The sequence below is a fragment of the Pantherophis guttatus genome, chromosome 4 (assembly GCF_059756535.1).
Source record: "Pantherophis guttatus breed Tessera chromosome 4, ASM5975653v1, whole genome shotgun sequence".
In the NCBI taxonomy this organism is placed as follows: Eukaryota; Metazoa; Chordata; class Lepidosauria; order Squamata; family Colubridae; genus Pantherophis; species Pantherophis guttatus.
In genome coordinates, this window is record NC_142066.1 from 78,940,015 (window position 1) to 78,961,876 (window position 21,862).

Genomic DNA, 21,862 nt, shown 5'->3' on the forward strand with positions numbered 1-21,862 from the left:
CTGGGCAGTTATCTGCTGAAAAGAACTTGTCTGTTGCTCAGTGGTCCAAAGTCCTCTTTTCTGATGAGAGCAACTTTTGAATCTTATTTGGAAACCAAGGACCCAGAGTCTGGAGGAAGAATGGAGGGGCACACTGCAAGATGCTTGAAGTCCAGTGTGACGTTTCCACAGTCTCTGTTGATTTGGGGAGCCATGTCATCTGCTGGTGTTGGTCCACTGTGCTTCATTAAGTCCAGGGTCAACGCAGCCGTCTACCAGGAGATTTTGGAGCACTTCATGCTTCCTTCCGCAGACGAGCTTCATGGGGATGCTGACTTCATTTTCCATCAGGACTGGGAACCTGCCCACACTGCCAAAAGTACCAAAACCTGGTTCAATGACCATGGGATTACTGTGCTTGATTGGCCAGCAAACTCGCCTGACCTGAACCCCATAGAGAATCTATGCGGCATTGCCAAGAGAAAGATGAGAGACATGAGACCGAACAATGCAGAAGAGCTGAAGGCCGCTATTGAAGCATCCTGGTCTTCCATAACACCTCAGCAGTGCCACAGGCTGATAGCATCCATGCCACGCCGCATTGAGACAGTAATTGATGCAAAAGGGGCCCAAACCAAGTACTGAGTACATATGCATGCTTATACTTTTCAGCGGTCCGATATTGTTCTATGTACAATCCTTGTTTTATTGATTTCATGTAATAATCTAGTTTTCTGAGATTGTGAATTTGGGGTTTTCATGAGCTGTAAGCCATAATCATCAAAAGTATGACAAATCAAGGCTTGAACTATCTCGCTTTGCATGTAATGAGTCTATCTCACATATTAGTTTCATTCATTAAGTTGCACTACTGAAATAAATGAACTTTTGCACGATATTCTAATTTTTCGAGTTTCACCTGTACGTTCAATAAACATACCTGAATGGATGCTATTCTGTTGAGTTGTTTCTAATTGCCAGAGGTTGGTATCAAATAAAATGGGATGGTACTGTTGGTAAACAAAATATATCATTGACCAAATATAACCATCAGTCAATCAACCAATCTTCAGTTCCTTTGATTTTGGTCTGGTATAGGACAGTTGTTAGGTTCTTAATAAAAGAGGAATATGAGAACTTAGCAATTCTTAGCATGGCTAAGGGGATAGGGATATCAGCACACTACTATATCAGCATCACAGTTGTGATAATAGAACCTATACTTGGGCTTTTTTTTTTATTTGATCAACTTTATTTGACTTGGAAGATAAATAAGACAATCAGGTATAGTTAATCTTTGGATAGGAGACCATCAAGGGAGTTCAACAGCAAAATATTGCAGTTCTTGTCCACCAAACAACTCCAAACTCATGATACAAAGTTACCAAGATACACAACTTGAAAGATATCATCTTGAAAGATATTATTTTATCTTTATATAAAACACAAAGTCATCCAGAGTAACAGGAAAAATGTAATGCCACAAATTAATCTATCTCTGACCAGTTATTGTGATACTATTCTGTTTTAAGTTTTAAACATTCTGAATTAAAGACATTTAGAGTGTTAGACTGAATGGCAGAAAATGTAACATTGTTATTAGAACTTATGCAAGTGCTAAGAATTGATACTACAAACATTTGTTTTACAAATAAGTGGAAGAATATAGCAAGGGAGGGCATATAACTGATAGTTCATCTTTTAAAGAAGGCTCCACATTTTCTGGACATCTTATTCATTGATATTAGTACAGTCAAGAATTTGCTAAAGTAATGGGGTGGGAAAGGGGGTTGTTTCTATGCTGGATTTTTAAACTATTCCTAAGAATTTTATTTTAATGGGTTTAATTAATGGAGAATGCTTAGTTTCAAAAGTTGAACAAACATTTGTTAAAGTTGTCTTTAACTATTTCCTTCTTTTCTAATCCCAGATGAAGAATTTACTTATTTGTATTGAAAATAATCTTTCTTCTCTGGACAAGGGAAAGCTTGTCAGATTAATGCTCCTGGCTTCTCCTATCCAAAAAACTACAGTATTCTGCACCTGTAGTTTTTAAATAAACTCCCGCCTCCAACTCACCCCCCTCCCCACCCCCTCTTCTACACAATCACACTGCTTCTTTTCAATGTACTTGGATAATTGGAGAGAGAGAGAGCGCGCGCTTCAAGTGGAAATTCAGTAGAAATGAGGTACAGTCGGGACTTGCCTCAGAAGACGTCCAGCCCGCGCACAAGATTCCCCCCTCCCTTCCAGTAAGGAGGGCCGGCAAACAGAAGCCAGTTCATACGTCACTGGCAAAATCGGTTATAAATAGTGCCCCCAGCCCCTCAACTGTCTATGGTTGCCTCATGACCGAGTCTCGACGACCCAGCTTCGCACCCTTTGGAGGAGAGCAGGCACTTCCTTGGCGTCTTTCCCTCCCGGCGGACTGTCCATCGCCGAGCACGAAGGTGCAGGCAACCGGTGAGGCGGCGTCCGCTCCGTCGAGAAGATGGTCCTGCTAGTCCTCCTGGCCTGGCTGTCGCCCTGGCTTTGCCGGACGGTTGCGGCTCTGCTGCCTGGGTCCCCCTGCGAGCCGGTGCGCATCCAGATGTGCCGATATATGCCCTGGAACATGACGCGGATGCCTAATCACTTGCACCACAGCACCCAGGAGAACGCAGTCCTCGCCATTGAGCAGTACCAGGAGCTGGTAGACTTCGGCTGCAGCCCGGTGCTTAGCTTCTTTCTATGCGCTATGTTCGCCCCCATTTGCACCGTGGAATTTCTCCACGACCCCATCAAGCCCTGCAAGTCTCTGTGCCAGCGAGCCCGCGACGGCTGTGCGCCCCTCATGAAGAGATACAACCACAGCTGGCCCGAGGGCTTATCCTGCGAGGAGTTGCCTGTCTATGATCGAGGCGTGTGCATAGCCCCAGAGGCCATCGTTACTGATCTCCCGGCAGGTGAGGCGAAGAGGCAGATTAAACTCCAAGCGGTCCCAGGTCAACGCTATAATCCAGCTTCCCAGGAGAAGCTCTTTTGGTTGGTTGGCTTGGAAGTTGGGAGTATATAGCAAGGGAATGGCACTGCTGTGGGTGGGATAGGGTATTCAGGAGCGGGGAGAGTTTCGGGATTCGGGGGAACTTTCCACCAGAGAGAGGTGCCTCAAGGAGCTCTTCGCCCACACCGCTTCAACCAGCTTTCGGAAGTGCTCGTTCCGAAGAAGTGGTTGGTTCGGGGTCAGCCAGCCCTTGAGATATTCGAGGGAAACCCAACCAGTCCTCTGCCTCTAATTGTGGCCTGTAGCTTTTTCAGACAGCTTCAGAATCCATCCCACGATTTCGCCCTGGGTCCAGGCCTCTTTAGTAAGAGGAAACTTCGACCAAGGCGAGAGGGAACCTCCGCAATCCTTTCCCCACTGCTGCTTCCTAGATGGTCATCGCAGGTCAGGTCAGATTTCAGGCTCACTTTCACCCGGACAGCTGGGAGAGAAAAATCGACCCGCTTCCGAGCCGGCCTGTTCCGAAAGTGGCAAGAACTGGGCTGGCCAGCTTGTCAGCTCTCTCTCCAGTCGGTGCACCTTGTGCAGGGCGGAGGTAAACCTGTGTATGTGTGAACGCAAGTGGAAGGGCTTTGGAGTCGGACGGAAGCTGTAAAGTCTCTTGAGAGATGAGAGGAAAGCTTTCCCTGTTCCCTCCTGTCTCTTCTTCGCCTTTCAACCTCTCATTGCCCCTTTGGGGTGCCTGTTTTCTCGTTAAGAGGAGGTGAAGTGGATTGACTTTTCGGAAGACGTGATGCTCCACGAGAAGCCGATGCTCCCAGAGTGTAAGATGCCCAGTAAGTGTCTTTTCTCTCTCCTTATTTCGGGGGGCTCACTTCTGCTCGGAAGTTGGCGGCGAGGGGAATTTACCTCTTTCTTTTCTTCTGCTTCTAATAAAATTTATAGATCGTTGCAAATGCAAGAAGATAAAACCCACGCTGGCTATTTATCTGAACAAAAACTACAGCTATGGTAAGAAAGACCACAACTGATGATGATGATGATTACAGACAGGCAAAATCTTTATGATCTCGATTTCCTCTTTCTTCCTCCCCTTCCTAGAGAGAAGGAAAGTTCTGGGATTTTCAGCGCGGTGAAATCGGACTCGTTAATTATCCATCCAGAGAGTATGAGAGTAAAAAAAACAAACACCCCCCCCCACACAATAAAATTGTGCTGCCTTGGTTTTGTATTTTGTTTTGATTTTCCTTAAATTTGGAATTTCTTTTATCTTTTATATATTTAAGATGGTTCATCTTTGATCAATGGGTTTTTGAGAGGGAAGTTGTTTTTAAATTGTTATTTAGAAGGAAACATAATAATGTGGTTGGAAGTGAGAAAAAATATATACTCTCATCTGAATTTAATGGAGGGAGGGAGGAAGGAAGGACTTCACACTTCTTTGGGAGGAACAGCCAGTCATAATAGTATTTTCTCCCTTTAAATTGACATTTTCTTTGCTGCTTCCAGTTATGTAACATCTGCAATGTCTTGTTATGCATTATTTCAGATCTAAGGTCAGTTGACTGCTCTTCCTGTGTCCAGAAGTGCATTCTGGCAAGATAGAAAAGAGATACACTTCTTTTCTACTGATCATTAGCTAGCCCACTTTGCAACCATTTCTCTTCAATATATATCTTGGGTTCTTTACATGCCTGTCATCTCCCCCCCCTCCCTTGACACCAATAAGCTTACTTAAGATATATCAAAGCAGAGATCTACCACTTTATTTAAAAAAAAGAAGAGAAAGTGTAGTTGATCTTTTTTTTTTATTAAAAAAGTTTTAAAACAAACACAATTTCCCCACAACCCCCCCTCCCAACCCCCCTCCCCCTCCCCGACTTCCCAGAGCAGAACACAAGGTATTTCTATTGACCTTTAACAATAAACTAAATTGCATAACCAATCATTAAACTAACCCCCCCTAAGAAAAAAATTCTTAACCCCCCATATATAAAATCCTATTTCTTAAACATAATACTTCTAATATCACTTATATAACGCTTATACAAATAAAAGAAATCATTCATAAGCTATTTGATATTTTTTGGTTTGATACTTATTTTGTATATAATCAATCCATCTTCTCCAGTCCTGTATATACCTTTCTTGTGTATGATCCTTCAGATATGCTGAAATTTTAGCCATTTCAGCTAAATTAGTTACTTTCAATATCCAATCATCAATAGTAGGCAAAAAGTCCTTCTTCCAGTGTTGTGCTACCAACAATCTTGCTGCTGTTATCAAGTTCAAAATCAATTTAGTCTCTACAACTGTACAGTCCGTAGTTATACCCAGTAAAAACAACTGTGGAGTAAATTTCAGTCTCTTTTTAAGAATATTCTGCATCACCCACCAAATCTTTATCCAAAATGCTTTGATTTTTCTACAAGTCCACCATATATGATAATAAGTTGCATCATCACAGTCACATCTCCAACATTTAGCTTGCACATTAGAATACATGCATGATAATTTTTTAGGATCTAAATGCCATCTATAAAACATTTTATAAAAATTTTCTCTTAAATTTTGTGCTTGTGTAAATTTCACATTTCTAATCCAAATCTTTTCCCAAGTCTCCATCATTACTGGCTCTTGAAAATTTTGTGCCCATTTAATCATACAGTCTTTAACCAATTCCGTCTCAGAATCTATTTCCAATAAAACATTATATAACCTTTTAATATGCATTTGTTTTTGATCTCTAATTTGTTTTACCAAATTCTCCTCATTTTGCACAAAGCCAGTTTTTTGATCTTCCTTCCATCTAGCTTGAAGTTGACCATACTGAAACCATGTATAAATTATACCTTCTTCTCTCAGAATATCTAAAGATTTCAAACACATTACCCCGCTTTCCATGATAAGAAGCTCTTTATAGGTAATCACCTCCTGTTTTTGTTCTATACTTATGTTTTCTATTGCATGTCTAGGATTTGCCCATAAAGGTATCTTATAATTTAACTTATATTGATATTTTTTCCAAACCCTTAACAAAGCATTTCTTAATATATGAACCTTAAATACTTTATCCACTTTTTTGTCATATAACAAATAGGCGTGCCATCCATATAACAAATCATAACCTTCTAGATTCAAAATTCTCCCCTCAGTTAAATTAAACCAATCACTAATTTGTGATAAAACCGCTGCTTCATAATATAATCTTAAATTAGGCATTTTAAGACCCCCTCTTTCATGTGTATCTTGTATAATTTTCATTTTTATTCTGGGTTTTTTCCCAGCCCAAATAAAAGTATTAACACCTTTCTGCCATTCTCTCAGATTTTCATCTTTCTTAAGCACAGGTATCATTTGGAACAAAAATAAAAATCTAGGTAAGATATTCATTTTAATTGCTGCAATTCTTCCCAATAAAGACAACTGTAATTTTTTTCCAATTTTCCATATCCTTCTGTACCTTCTGCCAAAGAACCTCATAATTGTTTTTGTATAATTTTGTATTTGAAGCTGCTATATATACCCCTAGATATTTAACCTTTTTAACTATTTCAAAATCTGTTAATCTTGCTAGTTTATCTCTTTCAAGTATTGTCATATTTTTAACTATCATCTTTGTCTTATGTGAGTTAACTTTAAATCCTGATACTTTCCCGTATCGATCAATTATATCCAATATATATGGAGCCAACTCTATAGGTTGGGATAAGGTAATAACCAAGTCATCTGCAAATGCTCTTAATCTATAATCTTGTTGTCTAATTACAATACCCTTCAATTTTTCTGAATCACGTATCTTGTTCAATAGTACCTCCAAAGTCAAAATGAATAGTAGCAGGGACAGAGGACACCCCTGCCTTGTTCCTTTCTCAATTTTAAAAGCCTCTGTTAAACCTCCATTAACTATAATTTGTGTTGTTTGCTGCTGATATATCGCTCTAATTGATTGTGTGAAATATTCCCCAAAGTGCATTTTCTCTATTATTTTAAACAAAAATTGCCAGTTCAAACAATCAAATGCCTTCTCTGCATCCAAAAATATAAACGCTGCAGGGACCTGATTATTTTTTTCCAAATATTCCAATAAGTTTACAATTTGTCTAACATTATATCTCATTTGTCTCCCTTTTATAAACCCTGATTGATCATTGTGAATTATTTGTTGCATGACTGGCATTAATCTATTAGCTAATATTTTAGCAAAAATCTTATAATCAGTATTCAGAAGTGAAATTGGCCTAAAATTCTCAGGTTTAATAGAATTTTGGTCCTCCTTTGGAATTAGTGAGACAAAGGCTGTTTTCCAGGAGGGTGGTACTCCTCCTCCTACTTGTATTTTATTAAATAAAATTTTGAGTGGTTCTAACATTTCAGATTGTAAATGTTTATAATAGACAGCTGTTAGTCCATCTGTTCCCGGAGCCTTACCTATTTTTAATTGTTTAATTGCCCCAACAATTTCCTCGGAAGTTATTGGCTGATTCAATCTCTCCCTCTGTTCCAACGTTAATTCAGGAATCTCCATCTTTAAATATCTATCAATATCAACATCTTGAATTGCATCTTTAGCATATAACTTTGTATAGAACTCCAAAAAAGCCTTTTTTATTAAATTCTGTTGATAAATCTCTTTGCCTCTAAATTCTATCTTGTCTATAACACGTGATTTTTGTTTTTTCCTCATCGTGTAAGCCAACCATCTCCCAGGTTTATTAGCATTACAAAATGTATTATGTCTAGCATATTGTATGCTAGTTGCTACTTGCCCAGCCATTAGCATATTAAATTGCTCTCTTAAAATATTAATCATATCTTTTGCCTTTTTATCTCCCGGGTTAATTATAAGCAATTGTTCTTTCTTTTTAATTTCCTCCTCTATCTCTTTCCATCTATTTTGTTGTTTTAATCTATATTTATTATTCAAAAAAATTAATGTTCCTCTCATATATGCCTTACACGCATCCCATACCATCTCCATCGAAGTCCCTTTATTCATATTGTTAACAAAAAATTCTTTCATTTGTTTTTTAAGCTCACACAGATTATCTTCATATCTAAATAAATTCTCATTTAACCTCCAAGACCTCCTTTCCCCTCTTTCCTGCTCTAATTCCACCCAAACCGGGCTGTGATCAGTTAAAGTTCTTGGACATATCTTCGTACTCTTCACCCTAGAAAAAAGATCATTTGTAATTAATATAAAGTCAATCCTAGAAAAAGATTGATGCCTATCTGAAAAAAAAGTAAAATCACTCTCCAATACGTTCCTTTCTCTCCAAATATCTCTGAGCTCCATATCCTCCAAAATATCAAAAAAAGATTTAGGCAACTTAGCACGCATGGAAATCTTGGAAAGATTTTTTTTATCTTTCTGGGTATTTATTACCCCATTCCAATCACCCATTAGAAGTAAAGATCTATAATTCCATTGTAATATTTTGGTATGTAAAAGTTTATAAAATTTATCTTGTTGTTGATTAGGTGCGTATACTCCAATTACAAGCAGCTTCCCATTCTGTGTTGTTAATTCAATTGCAATATATCTACCTTGAGTGTCAGCCTCAATTAAATTGGCCACTAAGCCTCTTTTAACATATATAACTAGGCCATTTTTCTTTTCTGGTGCTGATGCCACAAAATGTGTACCTAATTTCGAATTTATCAAATACTTTTGATCTGAGGATTTAATATGCGTTTCTTGCAAACAAATAACATCGTTCTGAAATTGCTTCAAATAGTGAAATATTTTCTTTCTTTTTTGTGGAGAATTTAAACCGTTGACATTCCAAGATAAAAATTTATTTGCCATCTCTGGGCGATCCAAGCTTTGAGAGCATCAGCTGAACCTCCTCCGCCATTTTAGACTTCGGCCTAGCTCCTCCCACTGCTTGTGTTTTTTGGACTTGTTGGATTGGATCTTGAGGCTGTTGTGCCAGATGTTGTTTGTAGGTAGCTCTTGTCAATCGTTGATCTTTTGGTAGCTGTATCATCGTTAATGGCTCAAGGGTTGGTGGTGGACCCCCACTCAGTAGATCTTCTTCCAAATTGGCTCCTCCAGCTAGTGCTTGAGCATAAGTTTGTGGTTGCCCTCCATCTTTCTCTTGTTGTATAAGTTCCAATTGCTTTCTAGCACCCCCTGGTAAGGGTGGCCTTCCAGCCTTTAAAACATTGGCATAAAAATCTTTTGCCTTTCCAACTGTATTTAAGCAATGTCTTTGCCCAGCGTATGTCACTATTATCCCAAATGGGACATCCCATCTGTACTGAAGCTGCTGATTTTTTAGTTCATTCACCAAAAAACCAAACTGCTTTCTGTCTCTTAACATTTTAGGAGGAAGCTCTTTCAGGACCACCAGCTCTTGTCCATCCACTTTAATCTTGTTTCTGTAAGAAGCTTGCAGAATGTCATTTCTAACTCTCCTTGTTGTGAAATAAATCACCACATCTCTTGGTAGCTGCTTTTGTTTTGCCAGCCAGGAATTGACCCTGTAAATTTTGTCCATTTGAATTGCCACATCTTCTGGCCTTTCTAAAATCAGCTCTGCTAAAGCATTGGAACAAACATCTTTTAAATTTTCACCACTCTTTTCTTTCAAACCTCTCAGCCTCAGGGCAAATTCCATTGATCTGTATTGTAACATAACCATTTCGTCATCCACTTTCTCTGTTTGTATCATAACCTCTCCTAATTTAGTTGCAAGCTCCAAGTTAGCATCATCAATTTCCCGTACTCTCTCCTCAATCTTTAACATATGAGTAGCCAGTCCTGAAACTGCAAAAACAACGTCATCTCTTATTTCATCATGTTTTTCCTCCACCACACTTTTAATTTTCTTTAACTCCTCTGAGAATTCTTTCATCATTTCTGTCTGATTGTTCAGGGCACCCATTATAAATTCTTTAAGGTCTTGTGACTGTGTGTCAGCCGGAAGTTGTTGTTTTGGAGTCACTACAGGGGAACCTCCTCCCCCTTTAGAAGTTGGTGGCTTTAGTTGTTTAGCAGCCATTTTATTTTTAAAAAGGGTTTTTTCCTTTTACAGCCACTAAATCTTATAAACAGTCTTACAAAGTATATTTCAAAGTTTTTCCAAAATAAACAGTCCTCTCTTCAAGCTATACTCAATCCTCAGCAGTTTACTCTTCAGGCAGAGGGCTCTTAACAAGCAGTTTCCCTTTAACTTTCACTTTCCCTTCCGCCCGTAACAAAGGCTTCCTCTCCAGCCTCCAGCTCAAGAGAGCTCCGTTTGCAACAATGTATTCACGGAGTTAAGTTCTGTTTCTTTTAGAAAGCTTGCACTCTTGCTTCCGCTCTGTCTGCTTTGTTAGAAATCATTAAAACTCACTGTTTGCCAGCAGAATTGGACGCAGACGTCTTGCTCTGATTAACAAAGGCACCAGCGATCCGGAGCAATGGGAGGGGTGAACTGGGGAGCTCTCACCCTCCGAGTCCCTGGAATTAATCCAGTGACTTTCGGGGAGCTCTACCCACCCCCTCCGACTCTCCTCTCCTTCTTCGCCCGAAGGAGAGTTTTTTCAAACCGCTGGACAGCTGTTTAGCGCTGTCAGGGCGGTTTTTACAGATCGGGTGGCTGGCGGTCTATAAAGACCGTCCTCGTCATCCGTGGAGCCACCGGAAGCCAAAGTGTAGTTGATCTTATGTGCTTTTATACTATTCAATGAAATCTTTCTATAGCCTTCTAAAATTCTTACGCCTATCTGATTGCTTGTAACTTCAATTGGGTGAAACTGCATCGTTAGGAGAATCAGTTTTAAATCAGTATACACTAAATGGACACATACAGAATGTCTCCAAAATCTGGGACTCATAAACTTCCATGGGACTGAAATTTTGCAAAGTTGTAGCTGCTTCAGTTCATCCATGGTCATGTGATTAACATTTCCAATGCTCCCTGAACAAGTCCTACAAGGAAAGTCAGTGGGAAAGCTGGCAGGAAGTCAGAAGTCACTCCCATTCCAACTGCTTTTTTGCACTCCCATGGTCATTCTGTTGATCTGTTTTGGTATAAAACTTTTCACAGGTTATCTAGTTATCTTTAATATAAGGCCTCTAGTTTTCCTTATCACTGTGTCAAGAAAGCAAGGAGGGAGGCTGAATTGGAATTGTTGCTTATTTCCCAGATTCCCTCTATGTGTCAACTTCAATCACTCTCCTCTCTCCATGAAGGAAGATACTTGATTACCAAGCAGCTAGTTAATTTCATGTCAGTTGTTCTCAAAGAGCCAAAAGTGTAGACTTGTTGCATTTCCCAATCAAGGTCATTCCATATAGCTGAAGCCACTTCTGAGAAAGCCCTGTTTTGCAAATGATCACTTTCCTGTGTCTTAGGCAATGGCATCAACAGTCACCACAACATCAGTTGGGACAGATATTCCAGAGTAAAAATGTTGAAGTATTTTTAAAGCTGATCACCATTACCTTGCATTTGGTCCTCAAACTGCTTTTTAAAATTCCCAACTTTTGCTAGTCCAAACAACTGTCTGGCTAATAGTTTGGCTTATAGAGAAGTATTAGTAAGGAAACAAATTCAAATACTTATCTTATAAATATTAGTAGGTCTAAGGAAATGTTTGTGCTATTTATAACAACTTTCAATTGGACCCTTTGCTCAAACATATTACATGTTATATTTTTTTATGACTAGAAAAACAACTCCTACATGTTGGTTCTGGAAATCTAATTTGTTTTCAAAAATACTTATCCTTCATTGAACTAAGCAACAGTTTCACATAAAGATTAATTATGTTTAGTACAGATGAGATAAGCAGTATTTTAATGGTTTTTCCTGCCTGCCTGCCTGAATATAATAGAAAAAAGGAAAAAAGTGGCCATTCTGGTGGGCTCACAACACAATCATAACTATATAACAGTGATGGCAAACCTTTTTGGCACCGAGTGCTGAAAAGGGAGCACACCAGCGTACACTCATCTGTGCTGCAGCCTGAAAGAGGAGCTGCCCAGGAGACATGCGCATGCTCGAAAATGAACTTCTGGTTTCTGGCGCGCCAACCAGCTACTCTTCTGGGTTTCTGGCATGCATGCGCGCACAACAATCAGCTGGCTGGTGCACACGCTCATGCAGGAAAGTGGAAGACCAGCTCTTCCAGTTTCTGGCACTGCCACACGCAAAAAGGCCAGATGATCATCGCACGCACATGCAGGCCAGAAACCCAGAAGTCGAACAGGTGACTCCATGCTTGCCAGGCAACATGGCTCCATGTGCCACTTTGGGCACACGTGCCATAGGTTTGCCATCACAGCTATATAACAAGCATCAGAGTTCAGCAGAACATTCTAGTAAATGTATTAGGTAGAGAAATTTTGTATATGTTTCTCAGATGCAGGCTTCAGTATGTTACTCTGTACTTATTTTGCATTATTTTGCTTCTTGCAGTTATTCATGCTAAAATAAAGAGCGTGGAGAGAAGAAGTTGCAATGAAATAACCACAATGGTTGATGTGAAAAATGTTTTGAAATCTTTGACTCCAATTCCTCATGCTCTAATTCCTCTGTATACTAATTCTTCTTGCCAGTGTCCACCTCTTCTGCCAAATCAAGTTGTACTCATTATGTGCTATGAATGGCACACCAGGTAAGTGATGATAAAACAACAGGGAAGTCATATTAAGATGTATAGCACCAATATTTTCTATTGATGATACATAGCAAACTGTACTCATTACTTGTTTGAGATTTTCAGCAAAATGAAAGCATAAAACTTTGGAGACAAGACATATATGCATCAGAAAACCTACATATTGTAGAAGAAACAGAGTTGGACTTGTTGAGACCTAGATTCAAAACATTTTTCAGCTATAATGTTCAGAAGATCATTTCAAATCATTTTATAAGGCTGCACTGTTAATAATGTCTTATCATGACCCCCGAGCAGCAGTCTGAGCATGTCAGTATCTAATATGAGGCATTGTGATCCGAATACCACATCCATAGGTTTGAATGCATTAATGCTTAAGAAAGATGATGGTAACAAAGAATAGAAAAGATGTATTTTGAAAAATTAAGAAAAGGTTAAACTTCTGAGTTTTGATTCTGAAAGAAGTGGGAAAGTGGGAAAGTGGGAGAGTGATGGGTAAAGTAATAAGCACAATGTTGATTAATCTTGAGATATTTTAGAATATCATTACAAAAGGGTGAATGTTTCCAAGATTAAGCTCAGGAATGGAAATGGATTAGAAAGAGTTATAATTTAATGAAACAAACTTGGCAGTGATGTTTCCAAAGTTCTTTGAAGTTTTAATTTTATGTGTTTTGTCAAAAGATTTGAAAAAGACAGTAAAAACAAAACATTGAGTTTCCCATTGAACTCAGCCATATATAAACAGAGATTGAGTTACAGTGGCTTTTAAAAATGTCAAAAGTAACGGTCACTTACTTGGAAAAGTGCTGAAAGAAATACCACATTCTTGTTTCTATCACAATTTCTCCTTTTGTGATTACATTGTGGGTCTTGGTCTTGGATTAAAGGATGTGGAAACCTTAAATTGAACCAGGGCCTTTGGAGCAGGATTTAGGTTGCATGTTTCTTGTGTTATAAGACAGAAACCTTTTTTAAAAAAAATTTCAAGAACTGCACAAGCAAATCAGCATATTACCCAGATGCACATATAGATTAAGGTTGAGACATCCAATCATGAGTCAACTGAATAGGATATATACAAGCCCATTGGTCTTTCCCAAGCTTTCCCAACCATGTTCCCTAATTGGAAATGCTGGGTGTAATCTTAATATATTTTGGATACAATAGGATAAGAAAGATTAAAAGCATTCCTTGATAGATTAAGGACTTTGTTTCACTTTGTTAAATAAACAATATTCCAGCAACTCTTTTTGGATTGTATAACAGCCCAGCAACTTAGAACAAAAAGAAAGAATTTGCTTGTGGCAAAACAATGATGATGGAATATGTTATAAAACACTGAGCTTTCACTGCTGTGAGGAGATTTGTACCAAACCTGATTCCAAATGTCTACTGGGTCAAAAGTAACATGAATCTCCAAATAATACTATTTAATAACTTTGGACTAGAATCTAATCTAGCCTCAATTTTTGGATCCCAAAAGGTACCTGATAAACTAATCAATTCACTCTGAATGATTTCTGGAATCAATTTCCGGTAGACAGTATCCATCCATGAAGCAAACTAATGCATTTTAAATAATTCTAAATATCATTGATCTATACTATATATACCCTATATTATTATTACTAAAAAAAATAATACAATATAAAACTGCATATATTGATGTTTTTCATGGATATTGCTTTCATGAATTCCTTTTTGTAAATTGTTTTGGAATTCTTTTTTATTTCACCATACTATATTTATGGTGAGAACATTGCTAAAAAGAAATTAAAAGTGTAAGTCCCAGTGACAGTATCCAAAGCCTTAAAAAATTATAGATTTCTCCATTCATTGTAGAGAAAGAAAGGCCCATTGAAGGCCTTTTATTGTTCCATTGATGAAAACTCTTACCATTCTTTTTTTACTCACTGCTGATTTTCTGGCACTAAAAGCAAAACATGCATGGACCATGCACATATCAATTGAGACAGTGGTTCACCAGGTTCTAAACCTCTCTCATTTCCCATTTCAAGGACAGAATCTACTCAAGAGGTGGTATGATTAATGCTTTCTCCTATTAACTTTAATGTTAAGGGATTAAGAAAAGAAAGGAACAGTTCTTTAGCTATAAACCATCAAGGCATTCTGTTTTGCCTCCATTTCACTCCTCTTGCTTTGAAATCAAAGGGCATAAAAATTAAAAATAGGTAAAGAGTCCTGATCAATCAGGTTAAAAAAACATTTAGCCCAGTTTTCTGGATTATGTACCTGATCACCAAATGAGGCAGTAGTTCCCAACCTGTGCTGCTTGGCAGCCCAGGGGTGGGTGGGTGGCGAGGAAAGGTGAACCGGGCATACAAATGGTGGTATAATACGCACATGTGCAACTCAACTTGTGTGAGCAGCAGGCCAGTGCACACGTCCATGTGTGTGCAGCTCAACTTGTGCAAGTTGAGTTGCACATACATTGCACACGCACTGGCCTGCCACTCATATGGCCTGGTTGCAAATAGGCCATGACTCAGTAGTCCATGGATCAGTAGTGGGTTCCACTTACCTTCGCTACCGGTTTGGAACTGTGGGCGTGCGTGCGCGCTTCGCTTGTATGTGGTGCTTCTGTGCACGCGCAGAGCATCCATGATGACGTCCAGCAGGTGGGCGGAGCCTCCCACCACTGCCATTACCAGTTCGAACCGGTAGAAATCCACCACTATTGGGGATCCCTAAATACAGGAATCGTACAAGTTTGGCACAGAAACATTTTTTTTCTTCTTTCCCATAACAACTGATATTAAACACATTAAGCTATATATATAAGGTAATATAAGCAGCCAACCAATGGTAATTTATCCCCTATGAAGTTGGCCAGTACAGATAATCCTTGACTTACAACAGTTCATTTAGTGACAATTCAAAGGTACAACGGCACTGAAAAAAGTGCTTATGACCATTTTTCACACTTACAATCATTGTAGCATCCCCATGGTCACATGATCAAAATTCAGAATCATGGCAACTGACTTGTATTTATGATGGTTGAAGTGTTCTGGGATCATGTGATCATCTTTTGTGACCTTTTAACAAGCAAAGTCAATGAGGAAACCATATTCATTTAACAAACATATTACTAATTTAACAACTACAGTGATTCACTTAATATCTATGGCAAGAAAGGATATAAAAACTCATTTAACAAATGTCTCACTTAGCAACATAAATTTTGAGCTCAATTGTATTTGTAAGTGGAGGACTACCTATACATTTTAAAGTTATCTAAACTGTTGGTAATAAATCTCATGACCAAAATGGGATGAAGATTGTATACATTTCTATTCTGATTTTTTAGTTATGCAATTATTTTAGGTTGATGCTTCTTGATGAGTGCTCAGTGGAAAAGTGGAAGGATCCATTAAGTAAAAGGTTTCAGGTAAGAACAGATTCTTGTAAGCATGTAGAATGGATGGGATGCACAATAGCAAGAAGTATGCTAGCCTACATCCCAGGGTCAAAGTAAGCAAGAATCGAGAAATACAAATTGTCATAGAATTTAAAAAAACCCATTCATACGTGATATTACATAATTAGAAAAATAGGCAGAATTTTGGAATGATATATAAGCATTTTCAACACTGGATATTGTTATTGTTATGCTTAGTGTCTTAGTTAGTTAAGCACATGTCTAAAAGAAGTCATACTAGGAGCATATTTGCATATGTCCTGTTAGTATACTAATCAACTGTTCTTGTTATGAACACAATATTAAAGTTTATCATTCTGCACCACAGGATTTCAGGGTGAGGTATTGAAATGACCACTTCTTTAGCAGGCTGATCCAACTCTTTTTCCAATTGTTCTGGGGATTTTTTTTCCTTTTCTTTTTGTATTTAATTATTTATATTTCTGGAATTTCTCTCCAAAACCATTTTTACCCCCGCTGACAATATGTTTTTGGAAAAAAAATATTTAACAGAGTTTTAGCCCTAAGTCATATTGTCACCTCTACCCCAGCCCATATGCTAAGATTTTCATGAATAAAAAGAACAAATGGAGTATTTAAAATATATAGAAGTGTTCGCTAGATCTAACCACTGATAAAATATTATTTTAAAAGAAAAACTGGATAAGTGAAAGAATAATATAAAGTGCACTAGAATGGATATGCATGGCATGATTTTTATAACACAAATTAAAACACTTGAATGTAGAACAAATTATCCTCTGACTGGGAGCCTGATGTACCTTCATAGGGGAAAAAAAGCATAAAGATAACTTGTAAACCATCCTTCACCAATGGACCATTGTCCCGCCCCCAAACCAAGAAGAAAAAGTTGCTCATTCCTACCTTGTAGGATTGGCTATGGTTTTCTTTTTGTTCAACCAGCTACAAGAACTGGATTCCAGAAGAGTACAAGGAGACCATCTATTCCAGGGGTCCTCAAACTTTTTAAACGGGGCCAATTCACGGTCCCTCAGACTGTTGGGGGGGGGCGGACTGGTTGGGTGGGTGGCGGACTGGTTGGGTGGGTGTGGCTAGGTGGTCATGTGACTGGGTGGGCATGGCCAATTTAGCAATCCATTAAACAATACATACAAATTAAACTTTAATTTGTTTTGCTCCTGGGGGTGTTTTATTTGCTTTTATTTGCATGTTGCCCTTTTGATTGACTTTTCTTTTTACTAGATCATTTTTTAAAGTTGTTTAGGAGTCTAGTGGTCCTCTTCAGGAAACTCAGTTTTGCAGCAATTTTTCTCAGCCCCAAGGAGCTTACAATCAACAAATAGAACAAGCCAAGGAAGCCATTGCCTCTTCTTGTTTTGGGTGGGTGGGGGGCAAGGGACTCAGCCCAAGAGCTGGACCTCCTTAAAGAGGCAAAGGAGCAGGTTTATGTCTACTCCAGAACTTGGAAACAGGCACGCCTCAGCGGCAACCTTCTGCATACTTGGGACTGTTCCCCGGTTCCCCGGCCAAGTCCCCAAACCAGCACAGGCTCCTTTTGCTCTCCCTCCACTGCTGCTCAGTGCCAGAACAGACAAGAAGGAAAAGGGGGGCTTCTCCTCTGGGCTTGATTCCTCTGCCCCCTCCCCAATAGGTCCCTTGCCAAGATAACATGTTTCATTGTGGCTGAAGCAGCGGCCATGAGACCCAGGCAAGCCCCTTCTGACACAAAGGCCTCCTCTGCCTTCCTGGGCTGAGCTAGACTACCACGTATAGTAGCCTGCCTGCCCTCTTAATTAGTGGGAGAAGGGGAAATGAGGAATTACTAGACAGGCCTGCCATCCCAGAAAGTGCTGCCTCTCTCCCCCCTCCCCCTCCCTGCCCCCAATTTGGCTATTTAAATTAAGGCTGGTTTGCCCTCAGCTCTGCTTTTGATCGGGAAGCCCACAGCCTAAATCTGAAACCAAGGGGATAGGGGATAGGGGAGCACGGGAGATGTGCTCCCATTTTCCATTTTCCAATTAAAAAAACTTAAAATCTACAATGCTGCTTTTTCAGAATGCTATGCCAAAACCCTTTTCTTGAGCGGGGAGGAGGAAAACCATCCTTAGTGCAGGCTCCTGCCACCGCCATGCAAGCCTGTCCACAGCAGAGGTGACATCCACAGGGCCAGAGGTTTTGGGGGGGGGGTTTTCCTACCGGTGACAATGCCTCACTGCCACCCGACAGGTGAAGTAGGGGCAATGGGCCCTCTTTATTGTGAGGGTCTCCTGGAAGGAATCTGGCCACTCCAGCTCCCCCTCGGTCTGCTCCCTGGGGGCAGGTATTAAACTCTGCCTGCCCCACTGGAACTGGGCAGTGAAAGGCAGCATTCGGAGCAGGGGAAAGGCACTTTGGAGAAGAGCCAGGGAGCATTCCGGGAAGCCTTGCTAGCCCCCGTCGCTGCCACCATCCTATCCAAAATGCCACTGCAAGCGTCCAACCAAAGTTTTTTTAATGCTAACCTTATTTTACATTATGTTTCCTAGCGATGGGAACAGAGACTTCAAGAACAGAAACTACAAGCAGCCTCTAATAGAAAGCTGAATTCCAGAAACTCTGGTCACATTGGGATACCAAAACAAAACTTAAAGAAAAGCAATCCTTTGTTCACCAGTTCCAAGAAGACCAATAAGCTCAGAAATCACCAGAAAGAAATTAATTCTAAAAAAATATGAGTACCACCTTTTTTTTTCCTGGAGCAAAGCCAACAAGCTGGCCTGAAAAGCATATAATTTGCTGAACTCCAGAACCTATACATTTCATTTTTATTTTGTAAAATAAATAAAAGCACATAGAGTTTTGCACTAAGCTGAAAGAGTTGATTATGCAGCCTACATTTAGCATTGCAAATCATAGCTGATCAACAAGAGTCTAGGTTAGTAGCTCTTTTGATTTAAATATGCTTCTAGTACTAAGAATAGTTTTACCAAAGCAGAAGAGCAGTATCTTATTTTGGCATTTATCTAGTATTTTATGATAATGCTAGCAAAAAGAGAGTGTTTGTCTAGTATCTTGAAGAAATTTGCGGAGTGCAAGAATGAGATGCCATGCATTGCTCTTGTGCTTCATCCCACCTTCATGGCACAGGAAAAATACAATACTGAGGCTTTATTATCAAAAATGCATAAGCAACATCACTGGGTCATTGAATTATATGCAGATTTCTGTGGCAAAAATATGTAATGCTGCTATCCTAAATATACTTATATATTTATATATAAGTATATACTTATATATAATATAAAGGAATAAGGCATACTGAATGTAAGGGGGCTTGTTTTTAAGTATATATATATAGGACTGCCAGTATAAAGCATGCTCTATTTTTTTTTTACTTCAACTCTTGTTTTGTTTATAAGTATTCATTGTTATAGTATATTGTTATACTTTCACATTTACAAAAAGCCATTCATTCAAAAATCTACAACAAAACTGAAAACTTGAACTTATAGTTTTACTAAGAATGAGTATCAAAACAAAAACTTCGCTAACTAAAAACATAAAGGCTAATTCACAACTATGTCTCAACATGTTTTAATAAAAATGTGAAGGCATCTCTGAAACTAATTTAGCAAAGGTGACATATTATAATATCAAATTTATCTTAACTTACCCTCTTTCACAACAATAACATGTAGATATGGATTCTCTCCCATGTTTGGGATGTCCTATTCATTTTACTGGGGAGCACTTTTTAGCAAACATTCTGTTTTATGTATGAAATGGATTTTTCAGGTGAACAAAATGAAACTTTAAAAATGGGAGAAATATTTTCATCTCCCAAATTCCCATTTCCTAAATCAAATTAAATTAGATTAGGGCAATTGAATGCAGTGCAGAAAAGCATGCAGTAATATCTACAGTATAGGATGTTTTTGAATACCCATTGTACTATACCTGAAGCTGATACTAACTCCTATCCAGCTTATTTGCGGTAATAGTATTTGAATGTAATTCTGCCTGTTGAAGAATTATGATTTAGTTGCTAAGATCACACAAACAGAGTCTTAATATTAATTGAAGAATGGCATATGTGTAGGACCTTTGCTTCCCATGCCTTCTGCTGTACATATAGTTTTCCAAAATATAACTACATATTTACTATATTTTTCTGGTACTACATTAAGGATGAAATTCAAAGTGACTCAATTGCATACATCTGAGTTTTTATTGAGACTGTAATACATGTGCTTCATAGAAGAATGCCAATTAGGAATCCATAAAAGGATTGCTGGCAAGTTCAGAAATGAACTTTTCCTCATTGAAAATCCTGCACAATAAATTTGAATAAATTGTTTAGCTGGGCATAGATATGCATTAGAATTTGAAGAATTAGGATTAGACTGTCTTTTCCAAAATCATCTTGCAATCTTGTGCAATGTTAGAATACATTTAGGAAAGATTTTTTGTTTGTTGTCTATTTATGGGTAAAACACATTTACCCATAAATAGTGCATAAAGAAGACTATAAACAACTGCCACAATGTGTCTTTTTTACTGATAAGATAAACCGAGTTTTCATCTTCGTTGATCTGACAATTCCTGATGTTGTTCTGTTATGTGTGATACTAATTGGCTGGAAGTGCGGAGTGTACCACACTCAAGGAATGACAACTGTTGACTTCTTTTAGTTAATTGGCATTTTCTGTTTGCTCAAAAAGAACAAAATGAGAATATGGCATCCTCTTTCTGCTTTTACAGGAAAAATTAATGTTTAAACTGCTCTGGGGAAAGGAAGCAAATAAAGTTAAAAATAATTAAGTCAGCAACTTATGCCTCCTGTCTCTGCTCTAAATGTCAAACCTTTGTTGAAAGTCTGTTGAATCTAGTTGGAGAAAAGTAAGATAATCATCTGAGCAGTTTGTTTTAATAAATGTTTCTATGTTGTATTTCTTTCTAATAAATGTCATGGTTTGTCTGAAAGTTCTCCAACAATTAGAGCACTCTGATAGTTTATTTCTAAAATGAAATCATTTATTTGAAATTAGAGGAAACTATGTAAAATGATTGCCATCATAGAATTCAAACTATTGTTTCAAACTATTGTTTCACGATTGAAATAGCTCAATTTGATAATAATATTTTTATTTATTTTCAGATTTTAAATATTCGCATAGGTAATTAAACAATTTTAGCTTGGAGAAATACGAACCTTTTTCTTAATGTTTTCTCTCTGTGTTTGTGTGTGTGTGTGTGTTCATATTCACATATAAAGGATCACTATTATTATACAGAGATACACTCTTAAAAGAATACAGCAAATTAAAATATACATTGTGTAGGTATATCATTTTTAGTCATTTTTGATGTGTAGGGTTTTTTTCCCAAGCACTACAGAAGTAAACCTTATACATATTGCAAGGTATATCCAATTTATTATATAAAACTAGCACAAATCATGTGTTCAGCATATTTCTTTGAGAAAGAAGTGTTTCAAAGAATCTCAGAAGAGCAGAGATTGAAAATCATTAAGAAAAGAGATTTGACTAGTACTTCTGTTGGGCAGTGAGGTTATTTCAGGTAGCAAATTTGGGATATCACAAAAAAAAAAAAAGCAGCACAGACTTTTCTAGTAGTAGGGAGAACCTCTCATGGCATTCCGTCTCAAGCACTAAAATATGTTATCCCTTTGGATAAGATACATCTTGGTTTCATGTGCTTCAGTTGATTTTTACTGTTCTGCATGAAGTTCTGGACAGACAGCTCCTCCAATAATAACTGCTTTTAAGCCAGGCATTCTTTGTTCTAACTCTTAGGTTCATGAAAACCAAAAGTTCTCTATTGGTTTTCATTAATTTAGCTGGCTATCATCAGCC

The 21,862-nt window shown here is 38.3% G+C and overlaps 1 protein-coding gene and 1 long non-coding RNA gene across 2 annotated transcripts; one reads left to right on the top strand and one right to left on the bottom strand.

Annotated features, from left to right (window-relative positions):
- The first annotated feature begins 985 nt into the window (after nucleotides 1-985).
- Nucleotides 986-21,191, top strand: SFRP4 (secreted frizzled related protein 4). The gene is made up of 6 exons (XM_034412519.3): nucleotides 986-2,924; nucleotides 3,721-3,798; nucleotides 3,908-3,973; nucleotides 12,379-12,577; nucleotides 15,932-15,995; nucleotides 18,533-21,191. The coding sequence occupies exons 1-6, from the start codon at nucleotides 2,471-2,473 to the stop codon at nucleotides 18,719-18,721; spliced, it is 1,050 nt and encodes a 349-aa protein (XP_034268410.1). The 5' UTR covers nucleotides 986-2,470; the 3' UTR covers nucleotides 18,722-21,191.
- On the bottom strand, nucleotides 5,532-18,537 carry LOC148114186 (uncharacterized). Its single transcript, XR_015733908.1, has 2 exons — nucleotides 13,379-18,537; nucleotides 5,532-8,136 (listed from the first exon to the last, which is right to left on the bottom strand). It is a non-coding gene; the product is annotated as an uncharacterized LOC148114186 (long non-coding RNA).
- Nucleotides 21,192-21,862: the final 671 nt, after the last annotated feature.